The sequence below is a fragment of the Mesoplodon bidens genome (assembly GCF_964165515.1).
Source record: "Mesoplodon bidens genome assembly, chromosome: 6".
NCBI lineage: Eukaryota > Metazoa > Chordata > Mammalia > Artiodactyla > Ziphiidae > Mesoplodon > Mesoplodon bidens.
The window spans coordinates 42,517,805-42,539,541 of NC_138162.1; the positions used below are offsets into that span (position 1 = coordinate 42,517,805).

Sequence of the window (21,737 nt, forward strand, 5' to 3'; positions counted from 1 at the left end):
ACAGTGAGAGGCCCACGTACAGAAAAAAAAAAAAAAAGAAGAAAAAGAAAAAGAAACAGATGAAGGTGAGGCAATAATTAAATAAATAATAAAATAGGAAAAATGATCTGATTTGAAGACTTGAGGCTTTAATGACTGATATCCAGATAGGAATAGTTGAAAATCACACATGAACATCTGGTAAAACTCTTGAACTCCTAAAATAAAGAAAAACTCTACAATCCTCCAGAAGAAAGTGTCCAGTCAGTCACAAAGGAACAAAACATTGTAACATATGTAACATTGGAATTTTTAAAACAGCAGGATAACATCTATAGGCTACCATGCAATGAACTTTCCTATATACACAGTCGATTCTTGGTATTTGTGATAGTTACGGTCTATAATCTTGCTGTGGACCCTGAATAGAGAATACTGAAACACTGCTGCTAGGGTAAAATACAGGGTTAGGTTCCTGCCAGCCTCTGGTCCCAACATTTTAATCAACTGATCAATGTATAACCTTGGTTTATGTGTATTTCTTTCTTTTTTTTTTTTTGCGGTACGCGGGCCTCTCACTGTTGTGGCCTCTCCCGTTGCGGAGCACAGGCTCAGGACGCGCAGGCTCAGCGGCCATGGCTCACGGGCTCAGCAGCCATGGCTCACGGGCCCAGCCGCTCCGCGGCATATGGGATCTTCCTGGACCGGGGCACAAACCCGTGTCCCCTGCATCGGCAGGCGGACTCTCAACCACTGCACCACCAGTGAAGCCCCTACGTGTATTTCTTTTTAAAGACACTATACGTAATGTACATTGTTAATTGATTAGCAATGAACTCACGCCTGAGCAAACCTTATCTAACACACATATAATCTCTCTGTAAGGCACACCACAGCCTTCTTGTGCCAGGAACACTAGACAGCACATCACTACACTTGGAGGCCATTAAACTACAAAATCACCAACAAAAAGCACAAAAACAGGGGTATCTAATAGAGTTTACAGTATAAGGCACAAGAAGACAGAGTTGCCTTGTTTGACCTCAGCGTTGGGCGACTTGAATATTTTGCCACTCTGCACGTGTCCATGAATACAGCAGGAGCAGAGTGAATATTGGTTTGAGGGTTAACAAATACATTTTAGCAAGTAGGCAAATTAACAAATACAGAATCTGCAAGTAATGAGATCAAACTGTAGTTAAATCTAAATGGATAATGATAAGTGTGACAATGTGGAATCTAAGTGTTAAAGATTGTTAAATAGAAAAGACAAAATGCAAATTAAGAGGATGCAGATACTATTTCATATACGTCATATTGTCAAAAATTGAAAAGTCAGGGCTTCCCTGGTGGCGCAGTGGTTGAGAGTCCACCTGCCAATACAGGGGACACGGGTTCGTGCCCCGGTCCGGGAAGATCCCACATGCCGCAGAGCGGCTGGGCCCGTGAGGCATGGCCGCTGAGCCCATAAGCCATGGCCGCTGAGCCTGTGCGTCCTGAGCCTGTGCTCCGCAACGGGAGAGGCCACAACAGTGAGAGGCCCGTGTACCACACACACACACAAAAAAGAAAAGTCTGATAATGCCTAGACTATGGGGAAATTGGAATCCTTATACACTGTTGGCTGGCATACAAATTGGTTCAATTATTTTGGAAAGCAATCTGGCAAAACCAGTAAAGCTGAAGATGCACATGCCTATGATTGGCAATTAAGTATATTTCAAAGTATATAGTCTATGTGCAAAAGGAGACATAATTCAAAGATGTTCACTACAGCACTGATTTCAACAGTGATAAATTAGAAACAAGGTAAATATCCAATTGTAGAGAAAAGCAAAATAAACTGCAGTACAGATGAAAATCAGATTTTAACGAATAAAATAAATTTGCTGGATAAACTTGGTCAATTTCAAAACGCTAATGTTGAAGGAAAAAATCATGTGGCAAAGGATATAGATATAGTGTGACAAAATTTATGCTCAGTTTAAAAACATAAAATAAACTGATATTATTTATGGACACATGTATTTGGGTAAAGTATACAAGCACTCATAAAAGTGAAACACATAGCCTGTAACGTAGTGGTTACCTCTAGGACCGAAGTAAGAGAAAAGGATGGGGTGAGGGAGGAGGATTTGAAATTATAGTCAGCAGTTCTCAAAATGTGCCCTAGGTTCACCTAGTGGTGATGGTAGGGGTGGCCCTTGAGATGCTTTTGGGGAGAACACAAGGTCAAAACTATTTTCATAATGACATTAAGCTGTTATTTGCCTTCTGCACTCATTCTCTCACAAGTGTACAGTTGGCTTTTCCAGAGGCTACATGGTATGTAATATTACAAAAGATTGAAAGTAGAAGCAGGTTAAAATAATCCAGCTATCTTCTACTAAGACAGACATGAAAGAGATTTGCAAAAAGGTAAAACAATTCCACTTTTCTTGCTAATTTTTCTTAAAAAGTTATTTTCCATAAAAATGTTATTTATGTTAATATGCAATTTATGAATGTATGTATGTGTATTAACATGTAATAGATTTACTGTTTTTCAAAAAGAATAAATATTTTTAAAGTATTGTTTTAATTTATAAAATAGTAGGTATCAATAAACAGGACCCATATAAACAAAAGCTATTTGGGTCCTTAATATCTTTTAAGAATGAATTCATTAAAATTAGCCCACTCCTTGATACCTAAGCTCAGCCCTACTCTTGAGACCTTTCAGTTATTACTTACTGTCAGGAAGCTTCATCCCCTGATTTTACATAGCTCACTCACTTCATCCCCTGATTTTGCATAGCTCACTCTGTTTATTTACATGCATCACCACTTCCAAGAGGCCTCCCATCTAAGAGAACCATCTTATCTTTCTATACAGTACTATGACCTGACATTATATATTTGTCTACTGTTTAGTCTCTCTCACTGCAAGGCAAGCTCCTTGTCAGCAGGAGTGTCCTTTTCTCCAGAACCCAGAAAGGTATCCGGCAATAGTAGATACTAATGTATTATATTTATTAAATAAGGGAATTAATAAAATTTATTAATTCATATTAATAATATATTTAGTATTTATAAAATTTTATCAATTTCCTTACCAGTAATGGAATTTATAAAAGCAAAATAAAAACTTTGCTTAAAATGGATGGCAGTACAGGTGTCTGTCAGTTCATACATCTGAATATATGATATATTTAATCACAGAAATTTAAAAATAATTTTTAATGATCTCTATTTGCAGATTACACGGTATTATGTATTGAAAATCCTAAAGATTCCACCAAAACTGTTAGAACTAATAAATGAATTTAGTAAAGTTGTAGGATACAAACTCAATATAAAAAACTGTCACAACTGAACTATTAGAAAGAGAAACTAAGAAAACAATCCCATTTACAATAGCATCAAACAGAATAAAATACCTAGGAATAAATTTAACCAAGGAGGTGAAAAATCTGTACACTGAAAATTGTAAGACATTAATGAAAGACACTGAAGAAGATACAAATAAATGGAAAGATATTCCAGGCACACCGATTGGAAGAATTAATATTGTTAAAATGTCCATACTACTTAAAGTGATCTACAGATTCAGTGTAATCCGTATCAAAATTCAAATAGCATTTTTCACATTTTGATGTGACAAAAGATTAAGGAAAAAAATAAATCTGCAATGCCTATCACAGATAAAGGATTAACCTCTCGTAATATACAAAGAGATACTACAAATTTTCTGAAAAAAGTAAACCACTTAATAAAAGTCAATGGGCACAGACGAATGGATAAAGAAGTTGTGGTACATATATACAATGGAGTATTACTCAGCCATAAAAAGGAACGAAATTGAGTCATTTGTTGAGATGTGGATGGACCTAGAGACTGTCATACAGAGTGAAGTAAGTCAGAAAGAGAAAAACAAATATCATATATTAATGCATGTATGTGGAACCTAGAAAAATGATACAGATGAACCAGTTTGCAGGGCAGAAGTTGAGACACAGATGTAGAGAACAAACGTGTGGACACCAAGGGGGGAAAACCGCGGTGGGGTAGGGATGGTGGTGTGCTGAATTGGGTGATTGGGATTGACATGTATACAATGATGTGTATGAAATTGATGGCTAATAGGAACCTGCAATATAAAAAAACAAAAAAACAACTAATACTAAACTTTTTGTGGGTTCTTTGTATGGAAATATGCTAATATAAATGTTTCAGACATTACATGAAACATCTAAAAATTTTATATGTTCTGGTATAATGTTATAAGTCATAATTCTAGTTATTACTTTAAAATGAATACCTCAGAAACAACTAAATTTCCTTGTCAATTGCATTATTATGAACTTTCATCAAATCTTTAACCGTGGTCATTTTTAAGTCTTTTGTCATTTACAGACAGTTCTGGGTGTACTCTGATGCTTTTGCAATAATGTTCCTATAAAAGGGTTTCAGGGCTTCCCTGGTGGCACAGTGGTTGAGAGTCTGCCTGCCGATGCAGGGGACACGGGTTTGTGCCCCAGTCCGGTAAGATCCCACATGCCGCAGAGCGGCTGGGCCCATGAGCCATGGCTGCTGAGCCTGCGCGTCCGGAGCCTGTGCTCCTCAATGGGAGAGGCCACAACAGTGAGAGGCCCACGTACCGCAAAAAAAAAAAAAAAAAAAGGTTTTCATCTTCAAGGAATTCATGGAAAAGACTCTGACAAGTACAGGTTTCTGGTAACTGACTATACTGCTGAACTGAATGAATAAGCATTTTCACAACTCTAATGGAAAACTGATGAATTCATAAAAGTGCTAACAAAAGATCAAGATGAAAAAAAATTAATTACATGAGACTGAGTGAACTAATGAGGATGATTATAATTTTTGTGACTTTCTGTTTGAATAAAAAAAAAATCCGACAAGGACTCAGAGGCAAAAAATATACAAATCAATTTTCACTGCAAAGTAAAGGAGCTGTTACAGTGGAGGATTACTGGACTGAATGTCAATATTATGACATAGTATGAGTGTGTTTCGTGTTTGGTAACTGCAATCATTGTTGCTTTTGTTGTGGTCATCCATTTACAATGCTTGGTGTCAGTTTATTTATGTCTTATAAAAATAAAATACAGTGTGTGTGTGTGGAAAAAAAATCCTACAGGAGTAGGAGAGGGGAAAGTCAGGGGAAAGGGAAACAAGTTGCGTCTTGAAATACTTGAAGTGGTAGTTTATCAAGCAAAGGGAAGAGGTCTTCCATTTACACTTTCTTATTTCAAAAACAAGAATACTTTAAAACTGGAAAACTTTTTTTGTAAACAAAAGAGAAAAAGACTATGCTCATTAGATCTTCTATTTAAAATGTTCTATAATACTATACTATTCCCTCAAAAAAAAAAGTCAATGGGCAAAGGATATAAACAAGCAATTTATAGAAAAACCATTTTAAATGTCCAATAAATATCATATTAAGTGCTAAAATTAAACTAACAATGAGATATCACTTCTCACTCAACATACTGGAAAAAATTAAAGAATGATAACCCCTAGTGCTGGTCAGGATGCAGGGAAAGTGTACTCTCTTATACTGTTAATAGAAATATAAACTGTTGAAATCTTTCAGAATACCATCTGCTTATATTAAAATTAAAACTACACATGTCCTCCCACCCAGTAACCCCGCCCTGTAAAATACATTCATATTATGAAACATTTGGCAGCCATTAAAAAGAATTAACTAGGTACTCTGAGACATAAAATCATGATGTATTTTTGAATGGAAAAAAAATAAATTTTAAAATAAAAAATTTTAATTTAAAAAAGCAATCCATAAAAAATAATTTAAAAGTTCATGATAAAATCAAACTGTTTAATGTGATCCCAAATATATATAAAGTCATAGATGTGTGTGTCTTTATACACAAAGATATCCACAGTGATGGTCATCGAAATGTAGTTATCTCAGAGGTAAGATTTCGGCTGATATTTACTGTTTTCCACATATTTTTCTACCATGTTTAAATTTTCAAGTGTGGCCATGTATTATTTATATAATCAGCTTCTGTTTCTTGTTTTAAATCAACTTACTTTCCCCCTGCTTTCCTTCCCCTATTAAATCAGCTTCCTGTTAAATTTTACTACTGAAATGTTTCTCAAATCTGTCTCCTCCTTTATATTCCCAGAGTTTAATTCTTCCTCATCTCTCACCTGTACAACGGAATTAGCCTAGCTAAACATTTTGCCTCCATTAATTACTACCAATTTGCATCCAATTAAAAAATACATATTTTACTATGCCAATTCCCTCCTAAAAACTCAATCAGTTCTTCACTGACCATAAAATAAAGACCAAACTTTACCAAACGATTCAAGACTTTCTGGACTCTAACTCCAAACTATCCTAACCGTTCAACTTTTATTTCTTTGTTTATTCATTCATTCAACAAAGTGTGCTTACTGTGTGACAGACACTGTTCCAGCACCTACTACACAACAGTGAATAAACAGCCAAAACAACAGGCGCTGACCTTGTGGAATTTATATAGTTCTATATATATGGGGGGTGTGTGTGGGGGGGTGGAAATAAACATAATGAAGAATTATACAGGCTCTTATAGAAGTAAACATAATGAACAAGAAAATTATATAGTGCAATATGTTTTATAATAAATATGTATTTTGTCATTCAGATATACATTTCTCAGATATATTTGGGTCTTCATCACAGTTCCTGGCTCACAGCTACCGAAACTCTTGGAATTTCCTAAGGGTTAAGAGTGATAAAGGTGTCTTTCCTTATGTTAATGAGGTGATTGGAGTGCACCTAAGACTGGGGGCTGGTTACCAGAACCTTGTGATTAGAGGGTTGGAACTTTTGGTCTCACCCCCTGATTTCTGGAAGGGGAGAGGGGCTTGAGGTTCAATCAATCACCACTCGCCAATGATTTAGTAATCATGACTATCTAATGAAACCTCCATAAAAACCAGAAAAGGAAAGCTTTCTGGCCCTTTTCCAAGAGCTTCCACATTGGGGAACATGCTTCCATGTGCCACCATTCAGACTCTATGCATCTCTTCATCTGGCTGTTCATTTGTATCCTTTAATATCTTTTTATTAAATTGGTAATTGGTAATCTAGTGGGCAAATGGCTTTTCCTGAGCTGAGTCATTTTAGCAAATTAACTGTACCAGAGGAGGGGTTGGTCAGAACCTCTAACTTGTAGCCAGTCGGTCAGTCAGAAGCACAGGTAACAACCTGGGAAGTGGAGGGTGGTCTTATGGGACCAAGCCCTTTACCTATGGAATCTGATTCTATTTCCAGGTAGACAAGTGTCAGAATTGAGTTGAATTCTTGGGCACCCTGCTGGCATCTGAGAATTGCTTGTAGGGAAGCCTACACACACACACACACATATGCATGCATGCACACTGGGCTTGCCTCTGGGAACCCCTCTACATATAGTATGTAAGAAGATAATTGTTATGAGAAAGAGAAATGGAGTGCTGGGCAGGTTGGGAGAATGGGGAAGGATTATACTTTCTAAATTGACTGATCAGGGCAGCCCTCACTGAGGTGACACTGAATAGACTTAAGGCAGTGAGAGAGTCAACCTGGGGAGTTTTGAGGAAAATACCCTCTACCCCAGATTGTATGTGAACGCTGTAGGGTGAGAGAGGGACAGTTATGTTACAAAAATAGCAAGGAGGCCAGTGTGGCTGAAGCAAAGAAGGTGAGGGGACAATGGTAAGAGATGAGGTCAGAGAGGCACCAAGACAGGGGTCTAACCCCGAGCACAAGGGGTCTCATGGGTTCAACAATAAGGACTTTGGCCTTTACTGTAAATGAAACTGGAAATGTAACGAACACTGAGGATGCCTCCCAGGGGCAGTCCTTAACTGACAGATATGTAAATTCTCAAGTTCCCTTGTCCCTGACAGGACAACTGTGAGGTATAATCCACACAAGTCTCCAGGGCTCCCTGACAGGACCAAACCAAAGTTACCAACTGTGAAGCACACCTTCAAGTGGCTTTCTTCCTTTTTATGTCCCACCGGCCTGCAACCCTCCAAGTTTTCCTGGAATTACTTTCTAAATTACGTTTATATGAATCTTTGTGCCAGGGTCAGCTTCTGGAGAACCAAACTAAGACAGGAAGCTACCAGAGTTTTATGTGAAATGTGGCATGATTTATTCAACAAATTGAATGCTGAACCACTAACTTTTCTTAAAATATATAATTTCATACACCACATCTTCACACATCCTGGTTTCTTTCCTAAGAAATAACATCTCCTTTCTTCCTTCCCTGAGGCAAATGCCAATAAAGTTGGCACTGTTTTCCAAAATGCCAACTCAAATGATCCTTTCCAGAATTTTATGGCAGCATGTTTTTGGGGAGGTGACTCTACCAGAATATAATTTAAGGATCGATTATCTGCATTTTCTATTTCTATCTAGATCAGATTATTGAGAAGAAATCTTATCTTTTCATAATTATTTCCCCAAATGCCTACTTAGCTCAGTGCTTTGCACACAGTAAGGGTGAATACAACTTGCTGAATTTCTGATCACTCCTTGTAAGCTTTTCTTCTCATACTAGACCCAATATCAACTTGACAAAAACCTCAATTTAAATCTAAATAACTGGGACTTTCCTGGTGGCACAGTGGTTTAAGAATCCGCCTACTAGTGCAGGGGACACGGTTCAAGCCCTGGTCCGGGAAGATCCCACATGCAGCGGAGCAGCTAAGCCCGTGCACCATAACTACTGCTAAGCTTGTGCTCTAGAGCCCATGAGCCACAACTACTGAAGCCCGCCACCTAGAGCCAGTGCCCCACGACAAAAGAAGCCACCGCAGTGAGAAGCCCGTGCACCGCAACAAAGAGTAGCCCCCGCTCACCACAACTAGAGAAAGCCTGCGCACAGCAACGAAGACTCAATGCAGCCAAAAATAAATAAATTTAAATAAATAAATTTTTTAAAAAATCTAAATAATATGTGGCAGAAATCAATTAATTTTAACATGATTGAGTTATTTTTTCATGTGGAGACTTGATTCCAACAGTTTTTATGTCTTTGCTATAAAGGAGCACAGAGAACTTGGGCTTTTAAGAAACACACATGCTACACAATGTCTTATGACACTTACTTTGGGGAGAGCACCGGAGGACTGACAAAAGACCGAAGTGCATCTTTCACCATGTCTTGCATGAGATGGGTTCCAAAGACCTTTTTGTTATCCACCAGGAAAGTGGTCTTAAAACAAATGTTATATATATTAGTAATGCTGTCACAATCTTGACATATTGTACATGTAGTTGTCATTACTGTGACATGAACATACTTCTTATAAATGCCACAGAATACAAAAGAGATTAAAATGTAAAAAGTTGGTGGAAAATTCCTTTTTCCACAATGCCTCCACAGTGGGTACTACTTATTAATCCCTATTTAAGGTGTATTCTGATGCAGGAGAACAAAAAATGTGCAGAAAAAAATCTCTCAGGTCAAGAGTAGTAATATTGAACTAGTGAAAGTGAACTGATGAGTCTGAATATGTCAAATGAGCTAATATACGAGAAAGGGTTTCATAAATTATGAAATATTTAATGGTTATAAATATCAAGTCAGTCGATAACCTTATCTCTAATAAACACCTTGGAATACATACAAACTTTCTGAAATTGGAAAAAATATAGTTAAAATAATAAATTATTAAATTGAAATACACTACTATTTAATAATAATTTACATTTAATTTTCTGCCCTTAACAATCTCAATGTATCTGAATATTTACTATACTATACCTTACTTGATTTCCTAACACATTTGAGTTGTTTCCAGTTTTTGGTGATCACGAACCAAACAGCTTTAAACACAGGCATGCATACAGGTTTCTAGGAGAATGTCAGATTCCACTTCTCTTGGGTAAATAAGCAGGAGTAAAATTTGTATATTTGTTTTTGTAACAATCTGCCATCATTTTCCAAAGTGGCAATAGCACTTCATATTCCTATCAGTAATGCATCCTCTCCAGTGCTTGATATTTTCAGTTTTGTTCTTTTTTCTTGTTTTATTTTAAAGATATTCTGATAGGTGGATAGTGGTATTCCATTGTGGTTTTAATTTACATTTCCCTGTTTTCTTACTGTTACGTTTATAGAATTCTTTTTATGTTCTCGATACAAGTCCCTTGTCAGAGATGATTTGCAAATATTTTCTCCTACTCTGTAGAGTCTCTTTTCATTTTCTTAACAGTGTCTTCCACAGAATTAAAGTTTCAAATTTATCAACTTGCCATTTTTTTAAGTGGACTGTGCTTCTGATGTCATACCTAAGAATTCTCTACCTTTCCCAAAGTCATAAAGATTTTCTCCTATCCTTTCTTCTAACAGTTTTATGGTTTCACATATAGTACTACATAATAAAGGACTAATTAAGGAACAGAACTTCTCTGGACTTTCCCCTTGGTTCCACTGATCACATGTCCATCATTTGGCCAACAGCACACTTGTCTCATAGTCAGGTAGTATTGAGTTCCCCAACTTTATTTTTTTTTTCAAATTTGTTTTGGCTGTACTAGTTCCTATGCCTTTCCGTATAAATTTTAGAAGCAGCTTGTTGACATGTACAAAAATTTCTGCTATGATTTTGGGATTGCTCTAAATCTGTACATCAATTTTGGGGAGAACTGACATCTTACAACAGTATCAATTCTTCCAATCCACAAACAAGATGTATCTCTCCATTTATTTAAGTCTCCTTTGATGTCTTTCATCAGTACTTTGTAGTTTTTCAGTATACAGGTTCTCCAAACAGGTATTAGATTTATACCTACATATTCCATTCTTGATGTTATTGTAAATAGTACTGCTTTAAATTTTTTGATTTGCATTGTTCATTGCAAGTATATAGAAATAAAATTGCTTTTTGTAAATTGGCCTCATATCCTGTGATATTGTTAAACTCATCCATCAGGTCTAGGAACTTCTTTGCAGATTCCTTGGTACTCTACATAATCATGTTGTCTGTAAAGAAACATTATTTCTCAGTTTCTCAACTGTATGCCTTTTATTTCTTTTCCTGCCTTTTTCCACTGGCTAAGATTTCCAGTACTATATTGAGTGAAAGTGGAGTGATGAGACTGGACATCCTTGCTTTCCTCCCAGTAGGAGGAAAGAATTTAATCTTTCATCATTAAGTATGATGTTAGCTATAGGTGTTTGGCACATGCCCTTTATCAGATTAAGGAAGTTACCTTCTATTCCTAGTTTTGCTGAGAGCTTTTATGATGAATGGACGTTGGTTCTGTCAAATGGTTTTCCTCAATCTATTGAGACTTTAGATTATATGGTAAATTATACTTTAAACACTGAACCAACCTTGCATTCCTGGGATAAAACCCACTTGGTCATGATGTATTCTTTTTTTATATATTGCTGGATTTGATCTGATAATACTTTAAGATTTTTATGTCTATGTTCATAAGGAATATAGGTCTATAGTTTTCTAAGCTTGAAATGTCTTTGTTTGGTTTTGGTACTGAGGTAATGCAGGCCTCATATGATGAGTGCCCTTGCCTCTTCTATTTTCTGAAAGAGACTGTGTATAGAATTGTCCTGGAGTTTTGCTGGAAGGCATTTAACTATGAACACAATTTCTTTGATAGATACAGGATTATTCAAATTTTCTATTTCTTTTTGAGTGAGTTTTGGTAGTGTCCCTCATGGAATTGGTCCATCTCATTTAAGTTTTTGCATTTATGGACATACAGTTGTTTAGAATATTCCCATATTATCATTTTAATTTGTTTAGGGTCTGTAGCAATTCCTGATATTATTCATCTGTATCTTCTTTTTTTCTTGTTCCATCTAGAGGTTCATCAATTTTAGAACCTGCTTTTGGATGCAATGATTTTCTCTATTGTTTGTCTCTTTCTTATTTTACTCATTTTTGCTTTTATCTTTGTTATTTCCCTCTGCTTCCTTCCAGTTTGATTTGCTCTTTTTCTACTTTTTTAAAATAGAAGCTTAAATTATAATTTCAGACCTTTCTTCCTTTTTTTCATATGAACATTTAGTACTATAAATTTCTCTCTAAACACTGCTTAAATTGTATCCCACAAATTCTGATATTTTCATTTTCATTCAGTTCAAAATATTTTCCAATTACCCTCAATACTTCCTCTTTGACCCATGGGTTCTTCAGAAGTGTGTTAATTTCCAAGTATCTGGAGAATTTTCCAGATACTTCTGTTATTGATTCCTAATTTAATTCCAAAATAGTCAGAGAGCATACTTTGTATGATTTCAATTTTTTTTAATTATTAAGGTTTATTTTATGGCCCAGAATATGATCTTGATGAATGTCTAACACTGTAAGTGAATACTTCTGTTAAAAAAATATACTACTAACTGTGGAATATCCTTTAAAAGCATCTACCTTTTGTTCCATCAATCAATAAAACAATATCAATATACAGTATTTGATGTTTAAAGACATATTTTGATACTAAGTGGAACTTACTTGTAATAGAGATCTTGAAAGAACACAAGGTGATTGTTCACTAAATTCACAGAAAAAATCCTAATAGATACACAGAAAAAAGTGTCATTAATAGATTAAATAAAAGCTGAAAATGTTTGTATACAGAGTATAACTTTTACCAGACCTTCTGGGAATGATACACTACCAAAGTTAAAATAAGAAAGATAGCTAAAGATCATTTCTATAAGAATTGTCTAATTGTATGAATGGAAAAATTGATAATTTTAGAGCCTAAAATTTATTTTTAACAAACTTACCAGTAACAGTATTATGTGGATACTGATATTAAATTTGTACATCATGAAAATAACAGTATCAATAATAATTTACTAACTAATGACAGAGATTTACTTCCTACTTCACAGAAATAAATACCAAGTAACCAGGCTAACTGAATTCACATTCTTTTTTTTTCATAATTAATTTTTACACCTTGCACACACTCCTCAAAGTGAATATTCTCCACCAGAGAGAGATTCTACTATTCCACATTACAAAGAAAATTAAAACAATTTACCCCACAGAAAATCCCTCAACTTCAGCCTCTAAACCTCTAGTTGTATCCACATCTGTACACAGATCCTTTCCTTGCCTACTTTAACAATAGATGTATTAAAGACTCCATTCCTTCTGGCTTTTTCACAAACATTACATACTGTCAATTATCCATACTTTGCTCTCCTAGATATTAAAATTCTTCCTCTCTACCAGATCGTTCCCATTTTCATTTAAACAGTCAGGTTTCTCTCATCTTTAAAAAGAAAAGAAGATCATCACGTGATGTCACATTTTCCTCTCAACTGCTGTCTTCTCAGCCAAACTTTCTGCAGAAGTTGGCTGCACCCACTGTCTCTACTCACTCAACTCTCACCCACCTTCAACACATGTAACCTGGTTCTTTGTTCTAGTCACCACTTGTCCCCCATTACTAAATCCAATGGACATTGATTTTGGACCTTATTCATCTCTTTCACTTGACCTCTCAGCAGTGTGACTTCCTTCTTGAAAAACCTTTTAAATGACTTTCATATGTTTCTTCCTCTGGCTACTTCTCAGTTTGTTCTGTAGGTTCAAAGTTTAGTTCCAGAAAACCTTCTTTTCTTAACCTATATATTTTTTCCTCGTAAATTTTGAAGCATAAACACTCATGCTTCGATTACTATCTATACTGTAATAATTCTAAAATTTTAACTCTAAGCACAGACCTCTAAACTCTATCCATATAGCCAATACTATACAATATCTCTACTTAAATATATTAAAGGTACCTCAAACTTTACTTCACTAAGACCCTCAAAGGTCCTTTGAGAATATCCCCCTTTGAGTGAACAGCACCAAACGTGCATGTAGACTTACAAGGCAGAAGCCTAGAGACCTTCCTCAGAGCTCTCTCATGCCCCATATTTAATTCACCACCAATATTCTATCAATTTTAGCTCACACATAGCTCAAACACTGACAACCTCACCAACTCCCTGCCATCCTTTTAGTCCAAGTTACCATCTTCTCTTCCCTTGGACTGCAGTACTGGTTTCCTAATTTATCACACTGTGTTTACTCTGGTCCCTTCCAATCCCTTCTCTACAATGCAGCCACATCTTTGCACATTCTTGATCCTATTATGTCACCGTCCCCCCCACACACTGATCTTTCTTGACAAAACTAACGGTTTTCCTTTGCTCTGTGATAAAGATCGAAATCCTTAATGTTGCTTAAATGGCCTTGTCTGGTCTGCCTACCTCTCTAGCCTCACCAAATCCCCCATCCCCATCACTCAATGCTCCATTCTGCTACTTTTCTTTTAGTTTCTCAAATGTATCATGTTCTTTCCTGTCACATGGAGGAGCATTCTGCTTCCTGCACCTGGAACTGTCCCCCTACTGTCCCAAATGATGTTCACCTAACTGTTAGATCTTAGCTTTACCTTCACTTCTTTAAGACTCCTCTGATCATTTAGGTCAGTTCCTTCATTATATGCTATATGTTCTAGTTCCTTTGCTTCATACTCCCTACACTGGTTTGTAATTCTATAATCATTTTTATGATTATTTGATCGATTTCTATCTCATACTACACTGTAAGCCCTATGGCAAGATGGAAGATATGCTTTTGCTCATCACTGTATACCAGCCATAGCACAGAACTTAGCACAAAACAAGCATGTTGGCTGAACTGATGAATGTACATATACTGTACTCGCTATCACAGTTCGTCTGTACTCAATTTCTTATTGCTAGTGTACATCTCTAACAGGATACAGTCTGTAAAGTCCATTATTTACCTAATTTAAACTAGGTAGATCTTCTTAATTAATCCACAGCTGTCAAAATATCATCTTATGGGTTCCTAAACTATGAGTTTCCCTTTACTAATGTCACTACCCTCCCCCTTACCACTGGTTTTTGCCCTATATGCAAAATACCAAAAACTTTGAAAATACAGAAAAATTCAAAAAACAAAACTATCATATAGCATTCCACTATCTATAGTCATAATTAATATTTTGGTATTTGTTATTCTAATCTTTTGAGAAATAATTTGGTTGAATTTGGCTTTGTCTCTGAATATCTTTTCTGTGTGAAACAACATATATAAAAAATATATTTTAAAACTTTCAACAGGGACTTCCCTGGTGGTGCAGTGGTTAAGAATCCATCGGCCAGTGCAGGGGACATGGGTTCAAGCCTTGGTCTGGGAAGATCCCACATGCCGCAGAGCAACTAAGCCCATGCGCCACAACTACTGAGCCTGAGCTCTCGAGCCCATGAACCACAACTACTGAGCCCACGTGCCACAACTACTGAAGCCTGCACACCTAGAGCCTGTGCTCCACACAACAAAAGAAGCCACAGCAACGAGAAGCCTACGCACCGTAACAAAGAGCAGCCCCTGCTTGCCACAACTAGAGAAAGCCCGCATGCAGCAATGAAGACCCATAAATAAATAAATAAATAAATTTATATTAAAAAAAGAACATTAAACATAACTTGACATTCACAAACATTTCCCAATGTCAATACTTCCCATGTCAAGAGTTTTCTATAACATATTTTTTAATGGCTGTGTGACATATATTGTAAACATACCACAGAATGGATATTGTCACCATTCAGTATTTAAACTGTTACTAGTTTTTGAACATTACAAAGGATGATGCAACAGACACCTCTTTTCTTTCTTTTTTTTTTTTTTTTTTTTTGGTACACGGGCCTCTCACTATTGTGGCCTCTCCCGTTGTGGAGCACAGGCTCCGGACGGGCAGGCTCAGCGGCCATGGCTCACGGGCCCAGCCGCTCCGTGGCATGTAGGATCCTCCCAGACTGGGGCACAAACCCGTGTCCCCTGCATCGGCAGGCAGACTCTCAACCACTGCGCCACCAGGGAGGCCCCCTTTTTTCTTATTCTAAATGTCTAGAAGGAGAGTTTCTGGGCCAAGTATACACATTTTTAAGACTTTTGAGAGAGACAGCCACTGGAGTATAATAAGAAAATGACTACTTCCCTTTACCAACATTAAATATTATTGTGCTTGTCAATCTAGCTGTTATAAATTGCAATTCTTTAATTTCTAGTAAGGTTAAGCATCTTTCATGTTTATTTCTTTTTAAATATGTATGCTCGTGTCCTTTCCCAATTTTTCAATGGGATGTTTATTTTTATTTATTTTTAAGATTCTATGATTCTTATGAGAGAATAAGGAAAAACTACTAAAAAGAAAGGAAACACAAAAGGAGGTAATAAAGGCATAATCAGTGAAAGTTTCACTAAGGAACAAAGACTTAAGCTGGGCTTTAATGATAAAGAATTAGCGGAGGGCTTCCCTGGTGGTGCAGTGGTTAAGAATCCGCCTGCCAATGCAGGGGACATGGGTTCGAGCCCTGGTCCACGAAGATCCCACATGCCACGGAGCAACTAAGCCCATGTGCCACAACTACTGAGCCTGCACTCTAGAGCCCGCAAGCCACAACTACTGAAGCCCACGTGCCACAACTACTCAAGCCCGTGCGTCTAGACCCTGTGCTCCACAACAAGAGAAGCCATAGCAATGAGAAACCCGCACACTGCAATGAAGAGTATCCCCTGCTCACCACAACTACAGAAAGCCCACGTGCAGCAAAAGACCCAACACAGCCAAAAATAAATAAATAAAAAATAAATAAATGTAAAAAAGAAAAAAATTTTTTTTAAAAGGAAAATAAATTTACTATAAGAAAGAGCATAACAGAAGCACAAATCTTTATTGACCATTTATCAATTATACCCCAGAGGCTGCTGCTAAATTCTAGGAATATAAACTAGATAATCTGTCACCTCAAGGAACACAGGTACCGAAGCAACCTGAAACCAAAAGGGAAGACTTCACAGAGGAAATGACATGGGGCTAGAAATTATGTACCTCAACACTGAGGGGGAGCAACAGTCAAATGCATATATATGTATAGTCATGCAAAATAAATCAGTGTACTTATGTCTAAATAACACTATTTTTTTGCCTGTTTTTTATAATTGAAGTATACGTCATTATAGCTTTACCAATTAATAAAACTCCATCTCTGAATGTTTTAACATTCCCCAAATAAACCTTGTGTTCCTATATTTTAACCCATAAAAAAGATTAATCCAAAATATGCTAGCTTAAAAATGTACATACTCTTTTACCCAATAACTTCACTGTTAAGCAATTTATCTTAAGGGGTAAGGAAGCACATGATATAAAGATTTACCTACAAAGATGTTCATCTTAGTATTGTTTATAAGTGTAAAACACTGAAAATGACCTAAACGTAATTCAACGTGAATGGACTAAAAAAACCTGTGGTATATACTTACAATGCAATACCATGTAGCCATTAAAATAATGTAGAAATATGCATATTGTTGACATGAAAAGATGTTCGTGGTATAGAGACTAGTGATGAAAAAGCAAGTTACCAAATACCATGATCTAATTTTTGTATGAAAAAATATTTATACATATGCACATATATATGTACGTGTATATGTATACATGCATGCATAAATACAAATATTTATTTATATAAAAGGTTCTGAACACAGAATTGATTCAAAGCCCCATTCTTAAAACTTGGGTGAATTATCTAACTTCTCCACACTTTAGGTTCTTAATCTCTAGAATGGATAGTATAAAATCCTTATGAGGATTAAATACAAAAAGTACACACACACACACACACACACACGCGCGCGCGCAGATATCACAGATAAGAGGTGAGCAGCATTATTTACCCTTGGGACGGTCAGTCTCCAAAAAGTAATAAACTATTCTGTTGTTAAATCAAAGTTACATTCCAGAATAGAGATTTGTACTTACCAGGATACAATGTAAATTTGTTAAATTGACCACCTCACAGACAGTTTTTATTCTATCTATTAATCTTGCAAAATAGTTGACCATTTCTTCCCTCTTTATTATTTTTGCATATCGAGGGAAGGTGGGTGGAAGTAGTCTCTGGTTAACAAGAGGCTCAAAACCCATCATAATGGGATGATCTAAAAAGAAAAAAAGGTAATATTTTCAACATTTCTCTGAATTTTAAACCTCAAATACTACTAAATATAAAAAGGCCAGTTGCAAAAGCATCTCTGAATTCTAATCACAATATTCTCTAAATGGATTTTATAATTTACAATTAATGTATCTACACACACACATTTTAAAAATGAGATAAGCAGATTTAATAACCTAAAATTGTACTTCCTCCCGACATGGTGGTGGTAGTGGTGAGAGAAAGGTTTCTACCTCAAAATTAACTCCAAGCCAAGAATGGGATAAAACAGAGTTAACATATTCTCTCAGAATAAATAAAAGGGCAATGCTGTATTAACCATGAGACTGTGAAGAAACGTTTCAAACGGGAACACAAACATAGGCTTGTCTTCCCTTCATTTTCTGAACTGCAGAATCAATTCACAGTCAACTACGTAGTAATGTAAAGCGACAGAGGAAAACAGTCCCCATCCCAATCCCATGAGTTTGGAACGCATTTGGCACTGAGATGTAATTCCAGAAATTCACAATGAAAATAACATATCACAAGAGACCTGAGGGTGAGTCCCTCTCTTCCATTCTTTGTCCTCTGGTGATCTCACTTTTCACAATAGTACAAAGCTCCAAACTAAGTCTTTCTCAACTTGAAATTTCCTGCCACTTTTATAGAAAAAAATTCTGTACTCCAATGGAGTATGCATTGTCAGACTGACTCTGTGGGAGCTATTTTACAAATCTAGAAATTGTACGTAACTGATAAACATGAAATTCTGTTCTGTCTGGTAGAGATTCAACCGACTTCTTCTATACTCTATAGAAAAATGTTTTGCCTCCATTTATAATTTATTTCAATATTCCACTACTCCATATAAATGTGTGTTTTAAAACTTTTCATGTCTGGTTGTGTCACTGAATGAGCTTAACAAAATCCTTAACACATGTTCACTTTTATATCTGTATAAGAGTCATGGTTTTACCTTTGTCTGAAAATCATCTTTTAATACTCCCTATTCCCTAAGTACTATAAGATATAAGCAAGCACAGTGACTTACAAATATCATGTCCTTTTATGCCTCTTTGCTTATACAAACTATTCTACCTGTAAAACCTACCCCCTTGTTCTTAGCCTGAACTTGATATAGCTTGAATTCTCTCTCATCATTGGTCCCCCCAATGATGTATATACAATGTTCTGTGTATATATACTACTATACTGTCTGTGTGGGATTACATCATTTGTCTCTCTCTCTGAGTTCTTTTGAAAGCAAGAACAGGGTTGGATCCCAAACACCAAATTCCTGGCTCATAACATGCACTGGATACTTGTTTGCTGAATGACAAGATGTGCATGCTCAAAATAAAATGAAAGACTGCCACCACTATAATAATTTGAATTTCTGATTTATAATACTTCATTTAGGACTAAGGTAAAAGTAGTAGTAACGATGCTGTAAGAAGCTTCTTTACCATATTAACATGAATACATTGCAGACTTTAATGATAAACACACAGAATCCAGATACTTAAATAGTCCATTACACTGATTTTCTCTGAAAGTATTCTAGTATGCACGGAAAATTATTACCCAGGAATATGCATTTACTCTTAATACATCTATTTTTAGGCTTTAAACCACAAGTAGAAGATAAATACATAATAATACACTCATGAAAATTTATATTACCATGGAAAGAAGTAAGTATTAATGGGAAATGGATAACAAACACAATATATTCTGACTTCAATTTTATACAAACAAAAAAGTACAATATAAAACAATATTAACTTTTGAAACTAACTCAGCTGTCCTGCACAGCTGATGTTTAGCAACATCCCTGACCTCAACCCACTACATACCAGTAGCAACCTCCTAACTGTAAAATGGATCCAGACATTGCCAGATGTCCCTGGGAAGCCCCAGTTGAGAAACACTGGTCTAGATGAACACAAGATGCAAGTGTAATTCAGTAAGGATAAGCTCAGGATGTCAGAGGAGCATCTTATCCATGTAAAAATTAGATGAAAGACTTCATAGAAGTGAAGTCTAAGAAAAGACCTAAATGGGGACTCCCCTGATGGCACAGTGGTTAAGAATCCACCTGCCAATGCAGGGGACACAGGTTCAATCCCTGGTCCGGGAAGATCCCACATGCCGCGGAGCAGCTAAACCCATGCGCCACAACTACTGAGGCTGTGCGCCACAACTACTGAAGCCCATGCACCCTAAGCCCGCGCGCCACAACTACTGAGCCCATGTGCCACAACTACTGAAGACCATGCGCTCTAGGGCCTATGTGCCGCAACTACTGAGCCCATGTGCCTGAAACCCGTGTGCCTAGAGCCCGTGCTCCACAACAAGAGAAGCCACCGCAATGAGAAGGCCACGCACTGTAATGAAGAGTAGCCCCTGCTCGCCACAAGTAGAGAAAGCCAGCACACAGCAACAAAGACCCAATGCAGCCAAAAATAATAAATAGAATTTTTTTAAAAAAAGACCTAAATGATAAGTTAGTTAAAGGACAAAATATTAGGACAAAGTATTCCAAGCATATCAAAGGCCTGGAAGACAGATAATATGGCTCTTTTTCTTTTTCCCTTAGGGAGCTGCAATTTTCCAAGTCATAATTTCTCTGAACTCAAAAGTAAAAATAGATGCATATAAATAGAGTGGGGACAAAATCCCTAGACACAAAAGTTAGCATCATCTACATGCTTCTCTCTATTCTCTACACACATTTAAATTTCCCCCCTACATTTTTCTGGACATAGTCCTTGTAAATGGTTAAGTGCTAAAGTGGTTCCTAGTAGCTATTTTTAAGTCTCAGCTGTTCTTGAATCTCATGCCTAAGGACTTTGTAACCATCCTATACAAGACATAGTAACTTGCCTAACTAGAAAAGAGCATAAGAACTGAGATATAATAAGAGATCAAAGCCGTTATTCAGGATATAGAAGAGTTAAGGAGGAGTGGGGATAAAAGCCAGGCAGGAGTTTGCATTTGATTTAATGGCAACACAAACTACAAAAAGTTAGACAGCTTTACCACACAAGCCCTCCCAGAATAAACCGGTCTAACATTTTCCCACCGAAATTCATATATCTCTATCACACAATTTATCTCAAGACTGTCTTATATTAAAATAACCTGAATAGTCCTTACTAAATGAGCCTAGAAAAGATGCTAATTCACATCACGTTCTACCCATTGTGTGCTACGCTCAGTAAAGATTTCCTGAATTAAACTGGATACAGATCAGACAACTTCTAGACTCTCTTCTGACTTTACAAGTCTGTAGGTGTACAAAAATTATCTTGGTTTTCCAGTTAAAGATACATAAAATTCTTCAACGCCAAATAAAATGATTTTCCCTTCACACTAGCACTCTTTTAAGTATACAATAATAACATATAATTACTATATTCAAAATATTATGGCACATTGGTTTAGAGTGGTTTAGTTACTAAAGTTCTTGCTAGATAACTGACCTTCACTATCAATAGCAGAAAACTATTACAAACAGCACAAGGTCCTTGGATAAAAGATTTATAGTAACAATGTGCTTTGATTTAACTTAACAAAGTAAGTTATTCTAAAATTAATTAGATGCCAAAATTAAAGATTTGGAAGTGTGTAAGTCAAAAGAGATAAGAGACATTATATCATTTTTGGACAAATACATCTCTCCCAAGTTAGGCAATTTACAGTTAGACTTATTGAAAT

The 21,737-nt window shown here is 36.3% G+C and overlaps 1 protein-coding gene across 3 annotated transcripts in view; it reads right to left on the reverse strand.

Annotated features, from left to right (window-relative positions):
- The window catches only part of NAA35 (N-alpha-acetyltransferase 35, NatC auxiliary subunit), a 101,258-nt gene that overhangs the window by 21,190 nt on the left and 58,331 nt on the right, over positions 1 to 21,737 (reverse strand). For all 3 annotated transcript variants that reach the window (XM_081237827.1, XM_081237826.1, XM_081237828.1), the window contains exons 12-14: positions 17,840 to 18,018; positions 12,487 to 12,546; positions 9,109 to 9,215 (exon numbers count right to left, since the gene is read on the reverse strand). In XM_081237827.1, the coding sequence (XP_081093953.1) occupies positions 9,109 to 9,215; positions 12,487 to 12,546; positions 17,840 to 18,018 (346 nt within the window). The remainder of the gene's footprint in view (positions 1 to 9,108; positions 9,216 to 12,486; positions 12,547 to 17,839; positions 18,019 to 21,737) is intronic.